This window comes from Punica granatum, chromosome 4, assembly GCF_007655135.1.
Source record: "Punica granatum isolate Tunisia-2019 chromosome 4, ASM765513v2, whole genome shotgun sequence".
NCBI classification, from domain to species: domain Eukaryota; kingdom Viridiplantae; phylum Streptophyta; class Magnoliopsida; order Myrtales; family Lythraceae; genus Punica; species Punica granatum.
Window position 1 is genome coordinate 7,759,444 of NC_045130.1, and position 14,381 is coordinate 7,773,824.

The window sequence follows — 14,381 nt, forward strand, 5'->3', positions numbered from 1 at the left end:
AGCAAAGGTCCAAAATCCCTATGTAATCCAAAGGATTAAGAAACGAGTCGAACTTCAAATTTTTCCTGTACTTTATATATAAGTAATTGCGAGCATCCCTTCTGATTTGTGTTTTGTCCATGTGATGAGTGAATCCTCGACCCTTCCAATATTGCTAGCTAGAAGCTAGTGAGGACAGATAATGTATAGACGAAACTGGGGATATGATGCAGCTACACATACTTTCAGTTAGAAACCAAAAAATTTTGAATTTGATTCATGCAGTGAGATTATATGTGCCTCAATATTTGACTTCCTAATTTCTTTATACTGGTACTTATAAAAAAAGTATTTCTTCATTTAAAATTCATCAACCTTCTTGTAACCAAAAAAGAAAAAAGAAAAAAAGAAAGAAGAAGAAGTGTGTAGGCTCATGCAATGCAAACATTGCACTAGCCCTTGCATTATATGATCGAGCTTTCTCCATAAGTAAACTTTAAAACATGCTTTGATATGACGAGCAATTTCATTGGGTCGACTTAGAAATTCACGTTTGACCAATTATAAAAAGTTTAAAGTAGTGATACACGGCCCGAAAATTATAAATTAAAGTTATATTCGATGTATTTTCAATGTGGAATTTTATTCATAAGAATCCTGTATTAATCTCCAACACTCTGCATCTTATGTTGGGTATTACATGGCTGTAACGTTGGGTACTGCGCTGCCTTAATTGAAGTATGCACCTTGAACATGATTCACTAGTTTAGAAGAATTTATTTACTTGCTTTGGTTTATAAATTTTCCATGCCGGGTTTTATGTATTCTTAATAATCCAGAATCGAACAAAACTTTGCATGTCGCCTTGGTTACTACAATATAGCCGGCCTCAAAGCATATATAGTCGGACATAGTTTATAATGACTTGTTTTAGTGGTTCCATCTAGCTTACCAATTATAATCAGTGCGGACAATCAATTGTTGTAGCTATGCCCTTAGACTTTGTAGGAGCTTACAGATAAATTGTCCCGAATTATGCTCGAAGAACCTTGGCACTCTATAATACTCTCCGAGCATGGCGGCACACTGCTGGTCAGGAATTTAACTTGAATTGCAGCAAGTGTATCGCCCAATATATATCATGAAGAAACATTCCAACGTAAATGGACCTCTTCAATTGGTTATAAACTGAAAAAGCTAGATGATGAATGAACTGCATTCCACAGATATAAACAAAGAAGAGGCAACCAATTTGGGCTTTTTTATTTGGGCTAGCGCCCAAATGAACCTCAGTTTTACAATAAAAAGATAAATGTTAGCCCCCCCCCCCCTGTCTCTGCTCGAAAAGTCGTTAAAAATAAAGCGTGATAAATTTTTGTTCTTATTTCCCCGGACCATCTGGTATTTGTAAGCCCACTGTATCCCAACTAACCTAGGTTTAAGTCAGATCGGTTCATTAAGGGAGTATAATTCTCTTATTTGTGAATTTTATCCATTCACATGATTCAAAGCCGATATCTTATTTAAAGAGAAGAGATCCTGAAGCACCTAACAAACGATATTCGAATTTTATCCGACTAATCATCAGGGCCTATCTAAACACCTAGCAAGTGTACAAGATTGGTAAATCGGATCTTGCAAGTGACTCGATTGAGAATATTCATCTGCATAGTTGTGTAAAAAATTCAATCATGTGTCTCTGGCAAGGTTTTTTGACCATACTACTAGTAGGCCGGCACTAGGAGGTTATGACATTTTACGACTAGATGGACTTGCAAGGCTACATAAGAACGAACTATGAGCATCCGAGCACCACCTCTGTGTCCGATGTTGCAGCTGATAGCTCTCTGGGCTCGCCAACAATTTCGAATTAGGGGTGGTCAAAGATACGGTTCCCTCCACCCTCAAACCATCAAAGCTCCCTAGATTTCAATGAATTGAGGGTGGAGGAGCCGCCCCCCCCCCCCCCCCCCCCCCCCCCCCAAACTAGCCAGCAACCCCCGGCCCAAGCTCACTAGCCCACAAACAATTTTTCTTTTTCATTTTTTCACAACGATAGCATGTAGGATTAAAGTGAACAAACGGCATAATGATGAGAATGATACTAGAAAAGCCGGGGGGGGGGGGGGGGGGACTCATAGGACAAATACGAAAATGTAGTAAGAAATTGATGAGTAAAAAGTAAATCTAGAACTCTTCTAATTCACTCGATATATTTTCTTTGAAATAGTAATTTCTAGAGCTTCTACGCGCACTGTATCTCAGCTTTTCAAGAGTAGAACAGGAGAGGTCCGGTCAACATCCACGTAATGTGTACTATTATGAAAGTCACATCTGTCGCCTCTTCGATGGATGGATGGAGGGATAGTTGCATGTAATTAATCGTCACAAAGTTTCTTTTCTACTCATGTACGTAGAATTTGCACAGAAAGGTAAATTCACAATGATAACGATTCCTCCTTGCAAGAAAATACCCTGTTTAATTTCATTGATTCAAACAATTTAGTATTTTTTTTATTAAAGAATGTCTCAAAATCGAATTTTATAAACGAAAAAATTCATAATTTTGAGGATTTTACTCCAACGTGAGCTGACTCGACTTGCAAGAAAATACGATGCACCATGAATTAATTTGAGCGTTTGGTAATTATTCTCCTTATTAAAGTTTCTGATTTGAGTATTATAAATGAAAAAAATTTAAAATTTAAAATTTTATTCTCAAATAGATTAACCCTACTCCAACTAACTTAGTTGACGTCCATCAGACAATACGCACATAAAAAAAAATGCCATGCAAAATGTACGGAAGCAGTAATATGAATCACCCATAAGTAAATCGCAAATCTCAAAATGATGCTTTTTATCAAGAGAGAATATAGCGCAGTAATGTATCTCTCGTTTGGTGATTAAGAGGTCATAAGTTTGATATTTAGTGGGACTATTCGTATTCTTTTATTAGATACTTATAATTTCTATTTCAATATATTAAGTTCACGAATCTCTCTTATAAACATAAAAAAGTGCATACTTTTTTTTCTTTTTTAAGCAACGTAATCCCCTAAATCAAGAAATACTTCAATATAGATTTTCATTTGTCATATATACATTGATCGGCATATGTCGCTGGGGTGTACTTTTATTATCATATAATATATTCAAAGGTTGTAATTAAACTTCTTTATCATTGCCGATTCATCATAGGAGGGTGACGAAATTAGAGAAAATATTGAGTGAATAGTATACAATTACTTAGTTGTATAAAATTATGCTCCCAAATGATATGTCCTATTACATAACTGTCTCTCTACCTTATTGGATACGTATCAGTCGGGATTGCAATTTTATACAATCATTTAATTATGTATTATATTAGCATTTTCTCGGGGCTTTATTTTCACATGTCGAAAAAAATTTAATTAGCATATTCTCAAAGAGACCGCCAGAGGTTTGCCACGTTATTCACAAAAAAGGGGGGACCCTATCCCTGTGTATGTCAACAGGAGTGGGAAAGGCAACGATGGTGGGACCTATGCTTTGACTTCCCACGAGTAAGTGCCAAAGATTGATTGATCCGATGATGACACGTTACCCCCGTTTTGTCCTCCACTACCCATAAGGGGTCCCAAAGGTAACCCGTCTTTCTTCTCACCCTTTTAATATTTTATTATTATTATAATTAAATATATATTTTCGAAAGAAATAGATACCGACATGAATTGGTTAAGATAATTCAATATTTATTCTCTTTAAGTAAAATTTTGAGTACGAGTATTGTGAATAGAAAAAATTTATATTATAAGAGGTTTATCTCCTTAATGGGCTGACAAGACTCGAATGAGATTATTCAAGATTCGTTGAGTTCTCAGACATCAAAGTACACAGTGAAAAAATAAAAATAAAATAAACGATGGTGTGAAAATTCTTTTTTGGTAACGACAGAGGTTCGGCCTATAGAAACCCTGAATATATAATAAAGAAATACGAGTAATTTTACATGAAAATTGAATTTAGAATCTATTGATTATCAGGCGGAAATGTACACTTGTTGCCAAATGAAAATTCTTCAATCAATTCATACCTTCAGCCATATTTTATCTTTAGTACAATTCAATGTCGTACTTCAATTCATTTATACCGTATTTTGACATACATAACAAGACGATATAGTCTACTGTAAACAGAGTATAATACAAATGAATTAGAGTATAATTATGTCGTATTCTCACAAAACACAAAATATGACTGAAAGTCCCGTGACTTGACCTTAATAGCTCTGTGGTGCCAAAATATATCTGCCATAATAAATTTTCAAATAAAAATTTAAATTGCTTTCAAAAAATAAAGTTTCTATTTATTTTAATATATACTTAATCTTTACCATAAGAAAAATCAGGGGGTCATTAACAAGCCTAATCTTTTTTTTCTGACCTAATCATTATTCGAACTGACATTAGTTACCTAGTTTACAAACAACCGCCAAAGCGCTATAGGTTGTCATGATCGCCTTACTCGTCGATCTTCCCCAAGGCAAGCATGTCCCTAAATCCTGTTGCATACTGGTCACACGTACTAGTCTTGCCTTAGGTTAGAAGATTTGAAGTGGCAGGAACAGGGTTTTACTCGAACTTGGGATGTTTAGGCAAACTAACTACCTTGATTTCTAGGCTCCCTTTTGAAGAGAGAGAGAGCAAAGGGGCAACTCCGGTGGGGGCTCTCCGCCGCCTGACCTTCCCCCGCAAGCACGGTCGTCGGAGGCCATTTCCCCCCTTTTTTACGAATAATTAGAATTTTTTTTGTTCATTGAAAATAAGCCAATATGATGTCATTTGATTATGATTGTTTGTCATTAATTTTTTGAACGTTATCGATCCACCTGGGATTCCCCATTATTTTTTCATTACTTCAATTTAACATTAGATTATTTTGATGGATGAAATTAAAATTCATGAACGATATTGATGGCTAAATTTCTTAAGGAGCAAACTAATGGCCATTCCAACCTTTAAGGAGCATTTTAATTGGTTACTCATTGATAGATATAAAAATTTTCACTAGTGAGAAAAAAAATTACAAATTTATAGAAAGGATTTAATAATTATAAATAAATTATGGCTATTAGGTGTTCATCCGACGTAATAAAATCAAAGAAAGATTTTAATTTTTATAGTTGATAGTGAAGTACGGAGAACCTCATCATAAGTACCAAATATAAAATTTCTTGAATACAAAATGAGATCATATATTATTGCGCTACATCATCTTTGATCGGTTGGATTTTCTTTTCTCAAGTTATTTCCATGGTCCTCCCCTGCCATCTTCCCAACATAAATACTTCGAAAGGCCCCATCGTCGAGGTTCCATTGTTCCTCTTGAGAATCATCTCCCTTCTTAGGAATCTAAAGGAGAATGTTACCTAGGAAACACCAAGCTTTTACAGCAACCTCACTGAACATAAAGACCACATCTTCAAGCTCATCAAATCTTCTCATGCACCAAGTCCAGAATAAGAGGAACACGGACAAGACCAAGAGGAGGTTCCGTGAGGACCAGGTCAAGTCCCTGGAGGGCACCTTCGAGTCAGAATCGAGGCCCGACTCTTGCCTCAAGCACCAGCTCGCCGACAGGCTCGAGCTGGAGCCTCGGCAGGTCGCCATATGGTTTCAGAACAAGAGGGCCCGGTTGAAGAACAAGCAGATCGAGTGGGAGTACAGCAGGCTCAAGACCAAGTACGACGACCTCACCTCGAGCTTCGAGTCCCTCAAACGCGAGCACGAGCTGTTGCTTGTTCAGGTACCCAGGTAGCCATATTTTGATTATTTGATGCTATTCGAGTAGGCTCTCGCAGCGGCCAGCTACCGGCAAATAATATAACCGCTCTACTTGCATCCCTGTCCATGCCATTCAGTAAACTGATATGATGTTGCAGCACGACACGACCTGATCACCTATTAAGTGCGTGAGCATCGGGCTTTCATTGGCTGAGATCATGGAGCATATTAGGCACCGTTTAGATTCACAACCTATTGATTTTAACTTTAACTTTAATTTTAACTCAACATACTACACAACAAAAATACGCATTTTCCAATTCAAAAATTTTAACTTTAACTTTAATTCAATACACTAAACAACAAAAACACACGTTTCTCAAATCAAATTTATAATCACATCTCATTTGTCCTTTTCCACAATCAAAATCAAAATCAAAATAACTTTAACTCTGAATCCAAACTGCCCATAAGTTTCCTGTCAATTCTAACGCTTTCTGAAAATTTGATGTCAAAAGCTGCAGAAACTGAAGAGCAATCATAGAAAGGCAAAAGGAAGCGCGCATACGCAAGCGGAGGATCATGCCAAGGAAAGCCAAACGAAGCCCGGGTATGTCGCTGGGTGTCGACATAATGCTCGGACAGTTCAAAGTGGTGATGATTGCGGAATTGCAGAGACAGTGCCAGAGAAGTTTACATTGGAACATGTAGAGGAAATGGGGCAAGACTCGTTTCCGTCGTCAGGAAGCTGGTATGACCCTGGTTATTTCCTGGATGAATCGAGTTATGGCCCAAAATGGTGGGAATTGTGGTCCTAATCGAGTTCACTATTGCTAGTAGCAAAAGCTTGGACCTGGATATTTGGATTGATGAAAAGCTCTATCACTTGTAAAAATATGTGTATCATGTAGCTGCAAAAGGTTCAGGGCCATAATTCGACCAAACCCCTTCAATTCAAACACTGCACCAGACGAAGGAATTCCTCCAAGTAATTACGGTCTATCTAAAATCAGCGCCAAAGAGAATATACAAAATCCAAATTTTGAACTTTTATTTGCTTATTTAGTGAGATTGTACAACGCGAGATTTTGTGCCGTATTAAGGTCATGAATTCAGGATCTTGGCAGCACCATCTCATACGACCTCTTACATTGAAGATACTTATATCCCATTATCACAGTAACAACATTAGAACATCCATAAAAAAATGATTTGAGCACATGTACAGTCCAATGGGACTACACTTCAACGCACTGCACGTTATCAATGGATTGTCCGGACGCTTCCAATTCTATAGAAGACGCATGGGTTTCAGATGCTCCGCCTCTCTCCAAGTGCTCGAGGAATTCCATCACAATGGGGTCGGTCCAAGGAGCTCCAATAGGAGCCTCAGCACCTGCAACCCACCCAAGATGGCCTCCTTTGGGAGTCACAATTAACAAACAGTTGGGGTTTTCCTGCAAAAAGAGGATGACAGACATTTTGTCTTAACCAATTGGGTGAAGGGAAACTCGACAAATTCCGGGCATTGACACATAATATGATGTTAAAATGCTATCCCAGACATAAGAGGATATATGGAATGTGACTTCTGCATAGAACCTAATGATGAACCAGCATGTTATTCCTAGGAGTAAAATTATAAGATTTGAACACCAGTTGCTATCAGCGGGCATAAACACAATGTCAATGTTTAGCATTGAAATGTGAAAGTGAAAAAGGCACAAACCTTGATGTCTTCTCGAGGGATTCCTCTAGCTGGTGCAATGGGGTCATTGTCTGCCTGCAACCCATAAGAACTCATTACTAAAGAAATCATACTGAATTTTTTCTTCTTCTTACATAATCCCATTAGGATTATTTCCTCCTGGAAGATTGTGGAGACTGGAGCATACTTATTTTTCTCGGGTTCCAAGAGAAAGAACCAAAGGATCGAAGTGAGTGCAGACTGGCAGTTCACAAGATTTCTCACATCTGTGACAGAAGTCTTTTGTATAGGTCCAATTGTGCATATGATTTCTGGTCAAGAATGAGAACTATACAAATGTCTATATCCAGTTCACTCTTAGTAACAATATCATGTCCAGAATATATTATGATAGAATAGAAGAAATTGAGATGCTTTCTTGCTAATTCTCTTTTTGTTTAAGAAGACATTTGAGGATCCCATATAATTAAAAAAAAAAATGTACGTATCTTGATTCTTCCTCCAACAGTCCCTAATTAGAGTAGCCACTGGTAAGAGACTGAAACCCAAATGAAAATTGAGTCATGCATCCACATGACGGAGCCATTCCATTTCAACAAAACCATTTTTGGTCTCCTAAGAAGAAGTGCGGTTTGAGAAATTTAAAAGGCTCTACGAAAGAATACGAGTTCAGATGAAAATTTCTTCGAAAGATAAGAGATCATAGAGTATTAACCTGGATACAAAGCAAAGGCGTATGGACATATTTTATGCTATCTGAACTGCTTGAGTTAGCGTAGTACTCATCTGCCGACTTGAAACCAAAAGAAACTGCATATCATAAAGAAATTTCCATAAGCATGCAAATATTTGCTATAAACCCAGACAAAAGTTGTGATTTTGAAGAAGAAATTCTTCCAAATTCAGAGTAAGAGCAAACAAGCACCTCGGGTCAGTCCTTCATCAAACTCTTTTACAGTTTTAGCACTAGTAGATAGTGGAATATTGTATTCACCCTCCATGTCTTCGAAGAGAAGTAGATGCCTGCAGAAGTACATGCAAAAATTTATCTTTAAGACCGTCCCATGCATGTGATGAGTGAAGCCAATGAGGGAGAAACAGAAGTTCCTAAAAAGACATATTACAGATATATACTTCTTGATAATGTTGCGGAGAGCACGAGCTAGAGCTTTGTCGTAGACATTGTTAAAGCCCTTACGGAAATCCTCATCTGCAAGGACTAAATTGAAAGGATTACACAATGACACAGCTCCCGAAAGAGGACAAGTATGAGATTCCTGAGAGTAGAGAAGAAACAGAGATATATCAACAAATCTTTATTGGTCAAGAAAAATGAAATTCCTGAGAGTAGAGAAGAAAGAGATACATATCAACTAATCTTTATTTCAACTATAAATCAATGAACTATCTTCTATCAACATCAAATGAAAAGATTCGAGACATGGTTCGAAATTCATGTCCTCAAGAATTGTTAACTCGATAATCAAAGAGCAATGCAAGAAAATTAGAAACATGAGCAGTGCATGGATGGCCAAGACAAAAGTATCAAGAAATGAAGTGATTCATTTCCTACCTGACCCAGGTAGCGGACGAGAATGTTCGCCCCAAGAGACCACCCGACAGCATATAAATTGGATTTGGGGTACAGACTTCCCACGTGAGCAACTACTTCTTGAAGATCCCCCGTAAAAGAAGCCGAATAAAACTGCAACCCATTCATTCAAATCCAAAACATCAAGTCTATCTTCTATACAATGAAATTGGGTCCATCAACATTGCCCTTGAAACATGAGAACAACCCGGACGGATTGACTAGTTGTTCCGGGAATACCTGCGGAGTAGTGACAGGGCTGTTTGCGCAGCCCCGACTATTGAACACCACGACCCGGAATCCCTTGCTTCGAGCTTTCAGGAGCATGTGCCTCACATAAGTATCCTCACTACCTCCCGTTAGACCAGGCTGGCAAAAAACACAACTCCGTAATCAAAATCAAATAGTCGTGCTGATAATTGCTTAAGGTACTAGATTCAATTAGAGGACCCATATTTGTCTCTGAGAAGCAAAATAACATTTAGACCTTAGGAACAGATACAATTGCCAATCCATCGGTGAAAGAGTTGACAAGCAGTAGAAATGGGAAGCAGAGAGTGATAGTGTACGGGTAAAGTCGTAGTGTTTTTACCAGTAAAATGAGAACAGGGGAATTGGGGGGGAGGCGGCGGTCGTCGCCGGATACCCAGTCGAGGGCGACGGAGCCGCCGTCGGGAGTGCGGAGGCAGCGGCGGCGGAGCCTGACGTCGGGGAGGGACCTGAAGAAGGAGGCGAAGATTGTCTCCAGGTGGCGGTTCCAGCCGATTAGCGGGAAGGGGGAGTAGGGCCGCCCCAGGGCCTCCAGTACGGGGAGGAACAGCTCCTGCCGGGCCCCTCCGACGACCTCGAGGGAGGGGTGAGGCCGGGACATAGCGGCGACGTAGGAGGGGGAAGCTTCCGCGTGGGCGGCGGAGACTCGGAGGCGGATGGCCGAGGCGGGCTCCGGTGAGACGCGGCGGAAGAGGCAGGACGGAGGAGGTGGAGGGCCCAGAAAGGAGCTCCTGAGCATTACTGACGTCGGCGGCGGCGGCGGCGAAGGGGTTGTTTGTTTGTGGGAAGCGACAGGAGAGGTTACTGGAGAGACAGAAACGACCAAACAAACAGCTCCCACGGCCGCCGATTAACGCGTGAATCTTATTGGGCTGTACGTTTTCGCCATGTGATGTCAAAGTTTCACGGCGGGCCTATGTTATGATGCAATTACTTTCTATTTTTCAATTTTTCCGACATTAATTCTTGAATTGTCTGTTAACATGTATTAAACGTGATGTTAACTTCTTCTTCTTTTTTTGGTTCATATAAAAAGAATGGGATCAGCGTGACGATGGCAGACAACAATTTTTTTTTTGTTATAATTTAGGTCTTGATAATTTCCAGCTAAATATCTTGGGTTTTCACGATAGTATGATGATTAGATTAATTTAAAGGACACATATAACATATTGATTGAACGAAAAAGAGGTATTGTTTATTTTTCCAAATAATCGATGAATTTGTGAACCCCATGGTCCAAGGTCCTATACCTATTAGGAGGAATTGTATATATTTCTTTTGATGAACAGAGGAATTTTATATAAATAGTTAAAATCTCTTGCCTCACTTGGTAGACTATTTATTTAGAGAAAATAAAAGGCTCAACTAGCCTATTTTTTTTTTTTTCTGACAGAGAGCAGAGGATGAGGCAACATCTTATCTTTGTCAGAGGCAACATCTTATCCTTGTTAGAGGCATTGCTTTTCTGCCCACTTGAAACTTCCTCGAGGAGGCTTGGATTGGCTTCTATAGATAGAAGCCCCATTCAGCCATGGAGGACAGACCAAAGGATGCAGAGAAATCGGATGAGTGTTAATTAGTAGAGGTCTATAAAATGGAAGTCCGATTTTTGTATCGATAGTTATAAAGCTCGGTTTTTTTTTTTCCAAATTCATATTGATGCTATCTCTTTTGCTTTTTTATTTTTTTTTTGCTGGGTACATTTTGATGCTATCTAGGAAAGTTATGATTGCGCCCTTCTAAGTCTGTGATCAGTATTTGTGATGAAGATTATTTCTCTCCGTACCAAAAAAACAAAACAAAACATTTTCCTGCAACTATTTTCCTTTTCATTTTTCTTCTCTGATTTCGATTTGTCCGTGTACTGCGTTATGTTTAGGTAGCATTGCATCGGGGGGAAGCAGTCGTGCCCCGCGCATTTTCCGTACTTCGTGTTTCAATTAAGTGAAGATCACCATGTTCAGTAGAGTTGATCATTTGATTTGAGCATCGTGTTGTTTATTGGATTCATTCATCGTGGAGGACATGGGCTGAATTTGGGCTCAATTAGATTTCTCGATCTTGCACAAAACCGGAAGCCTACTCATCAATCCAATTCATATGGAGCTGGGCTAAAATGTTCCAGGCTGGCCTATTTAACTAGTTCAATACATTTATATGAACTCCAGTTATTTGTTTTTCGGTTTTAAGGAATGTCCATAAAACTAATAGGGGGTACAAAACAGAAAATCAATATAAACGGGAGCCTCACTAATGAGAATTAAACTGAAGATTTCGTGCTTCTGATGAGTAGACATTTTCTAAAACTCATTTCTTCGTATGAAATTTTCTTAGTTATCACTCATTCGCGCAATGATATATATATATATATATACACACACATATACAAATACATTTTCCGATTACAAGTTTTATTTAAGTCCGTAATCAGTTCTAATGGTTTTTTTATTTTTGGCTTTTCTGCTTCGAGTTTTTTATCTGTGCGTGTATAAAATTCTACCCGAGTATGTTATTCTTTGAAAGTGATGTCACCTCAATCTTCTTGCAGCCTGAGCAACACGATCAAGATGGGAAAGCAGATCGAGGCTGAGGGGGGGGGAGGTGGTTCATGGATAAGTGAGCCAGTATGTTGCCGAATTGTTTTTCCTTCTTCCTTTTTTTTTTTTTTCGCTTTCGTTCAGATCTCATAAGATTAGTGATGTGAATTCAAACCTTGTGAATGTGATTACTTCAACTTTTGTCTTTCTCTATAATGCATGTACTAATTTATAATTCTTATTTTCCAAGATGCCTTATAATTTATTTTTTACATAAGTGGTGAACCTTCATTAAAATTCGAGGGTATTACAAACCACTCATCCAAGATCAAGCATGGAAAAGTTAGAGTAATTAAATTATGGGACATCATGGACACAAAAAGCAACGATTTGATTAGCATGAATATGATTCTTCTAGATAAGAAAGGTAAAGTATTCCTTATTTTTTGTTATATATATAATGGATGAGGAAAAATAAAATTGTATTCCTAAATTTTCGTTTTTTAAGAGTTATAAAGACTTTTTTCTATGTAAGTTTTATCTTACCTCATTAGTGAAATTAATTATTTATTCAATTACATAAATTAGTTCTTCAATCAAAGTATGTATTTACAGTTCTACTTAATCGAAGAAAATTTTAACAACCGCATCACCTTGCATGAGCTTTTTGGCCCAACTACATATAATAAGTTAGGTGTTCACCTGTACGTAGCATGGGTGTTTTACGCTAATATATTTTTTATTACAATTCTTAATTCAGTCATGCATGTTATTGAAGTCGAAATAACAACGAATCGAACTCTTGCAACGCTGTAACTACTTGAATATGTGGCTTCATGTTATATTGGTAATTGCCTAACCCAGATGTCTCCTTGTCGCAGTATCATTTTCAGTCCTCAATTGATTTATGATTCTATGCATGAGAAAATATATGTATTTACTAAACGAAGGAAATTTTCTTTTTAATTTTTAGTCATAATTTCTTTTTAAATTAGTGAAACTATTACGTGCAACACACAGACTTAACGACTACTATATATATATATATATATATATAAATATTATATGTCCCAAATCGAGGTTGATATACCACCGCACCAAATCTCATTTCTTTGATCGACTTTTTTTTCATTTACAAATGATTATACGATCTTAATACAAAATATATTTTTCTTGAATAAGAATCCATCACATATTTAATCTATACATATAAAAATAAAGCCCAAGCTCAATTCTCACACTGCCACATCATCAAAAATAAGAAACGAAGTTCTCTCACTTTGTCACATCATCACTTATATATGTATTAAGGAAATTTTTTATCATTAATTATGCAGTAAAATATATATATTATTTGTACATAACCCAACATAATATATACTATATAAACTAGCTGCTATTCAGGAAATTTTTACATTACCTATATATATAGATGCCGTATAAATTACAACTTTTATCATCATATTTCCTTTTGTAAAGAAGTGTGTGAGACTCTGTGAACTTATATACATAAATTGTGTTGCATGCTCATCTAGTGTCAATACCGATCTTATGTCATTTTGGTCGGTTTCATAGGTTTTCTCTTTGCTTACTTTGCTCCGATGATATTCTGCTTGGAGTGTTTATTAATTTCTTTTGATTCATATATTTGCTTATATATATTTATTCAATTCTTTTTTTTCCACATATTTGCATGAGAATTTTTTTTCTTTTAATTGATATATTTGCTGATATATTTTGATCCAATTCTTTTTTGAAACATATTGGTAAGAGAATTTTTCCTTTCATCCTTTTGATTTGTCTATAGCATAACAAATTTTGAAGTGCTAGAATAGTTAATTATTTGTTAAAAGAATCAGGACAAAAAAAAAAGATAAACGTACAGATTGTTTTATTTATTTAGCTATCTTCTCTTATAATTCCTAATATCTCAATTTCTTCCAATAAGTTTTTAATTCGTATATATTTTTAATATTTTTCTTCACAAAATAATATTTATTTTCTTTTTATTCTCCTCTTGCAACACAAGGATATTCAGTTAGTTTTAAGTATTACTTTCTATTAAAAGCTAAACATCTTTTCCGCATAACATGTTTAATTGATGCCACCATGTATAGAAGAATGAATTCTAGATGCTGAAGGCAGATGAGAAGGCCTGCAAATAGGTCAGTTGAGTCGTCTCTCATCATCCTACAAGTAGTTCTCATGCAGTACAGTGGTCCGTAATTTGGTGCATATTCTGAAGTATTTCCTTGTGTAAATTTCGTCGGATATTCTGAAGTATCTCTCAACTCTTTGTCAATGTCGAGAAACTACTTATGTGTCTGGAGTGATTGGCCTGTTCTCTCTTGGCAGCTGCATATCTCACTGTCACCAGTCTGAAAGCACAAAACAACAGACTCAACAATGTGATGATAGTTTTCTCGGCTTATTCCGATTTAAATACATAGTACGTATAGAAGTCCGAATTGCATAAATAACGAGACCATGTACATAGTCATAAAATATCTATCAGCACAAGGCGA

General features: G+C 37.1%; 2 protein-coding genes across 4 annotated transcripts; one reads left to right on the forward strand and one right to left on the reverse strand.

The window, feature by feature from the left end:
* Nucleotides 1–5,230: 5,230 nt before the first annotated feature.
* On the forward strand, nt 5,231–6,706 carry LOC116205179 (homeobox-leucine zipper protein ATHB-12-like). Of its 2 annotated transcripts, none has more exons than XM_031537685.1 (2): nt 5,231–5,769; nt 6,272–6,678. In XM_031537685.1, exons 1-2 carry the CDS (start codon nt 5,386–5,388, stop codon nt 6,563–6,565), a joined length of 678 nt encoding a protein of 225 aa, XP_031393545.1. In that variant the 5' UTR covers nt 5,231–5,385; the 3' UTR covers nt 6,566–6,678. The 2 variants fall into 2 exon arrangements, with proteins under 2 accessions (XP_031393545.1, XP_031393544.1); XM_031537684.1 differs by having other exon boundaries at nt 5,245–5,769; nt 6,266–6,706.
* Nucleotides 6,707–6,775: 69 nt separating this feature from the next.
* LOC116205178 (embryogenesis-associated protein EMB8) lies at nt 6,776–10,252 on the reverse strand. 2 transcript variants are annotated; one of them, XM_031537682.1, is made up of 8 exons: nt 9,639–10,247; nt 9,287–9,415; nt 9,029–9,160; nt 8,590–8,732; nt 8,381–8,478; nt 8,171–8,265; nt 7,477–7,530; nt 6,776–7,204 (listed from the first exon to the last, which is right to left on the reverse strand). In XM_031537682.1, the coding sequence occupies exons 1-8, from the start codon at nt 10,053–10,055 to the stop codon at nt 6,986–6,988; spliced, it is 1,287 nt and encodes a 428-aa protein (XP_031393542.1). In that variant the 5' UTR covers nt 10,056–10,247; the 3' UTR covers nt 6,776–6,985. The 2 variants fall into 2 exon arrangements, with proteins under 2 accessions (XP_031393542.1, XP_031393543.1); XM_031537683.1 differs by lacking the exons at nt 6,776–7,204; nt 7,477–7,530 and adding an exon at nt 7,537–7,993 and having other exon boundaries at nt 9,639–10,252.
* Between the last annotated feature and the right edge of the window lie 4,129 nt (nt 10,253–14,381).

Excerpts from the sequence above, each read along its gene's own strand:
- LOC116205179 (XM_031537684.1), top strand. The coding sequence starts at position 5,386 with ATGTTACCTAGGAAACACCAAGCTTTTACAGCAACCTCACTGAACATA. Across the intron at positions 5,770-6,265 it reads ACGAGCTGTTGCTTGTTCAG|CTGCAGAAACTGAAGAGCAA; the intron begins GTACCCAGGTAG and ends TGATGTCAAAAG.
- LOC116205178 (XM_031537682.1), bottom strand. The coding sequence starts at position 10,055 with ATGCTCAGGAGCTCCTTTCTGGGCCCTCCACCTCCTCCGTCCTGCCTC. Across the intron at positions 8,479-8,589 it reads CTCCGCAACATTATCAAGAA|GCATCTACTTCTCTTCGAAG; the intron begins GTATATATCTGT and ends GTACTTCTGCAG. Across the intron at positions 7,205-7,476 it reads TCCCTCGAGAAGACATCAAG|GAAAACCCCAACTGTTTGTT; the intron begins GTTTGTGCCTTT and ends CTCTTTTTGCAG.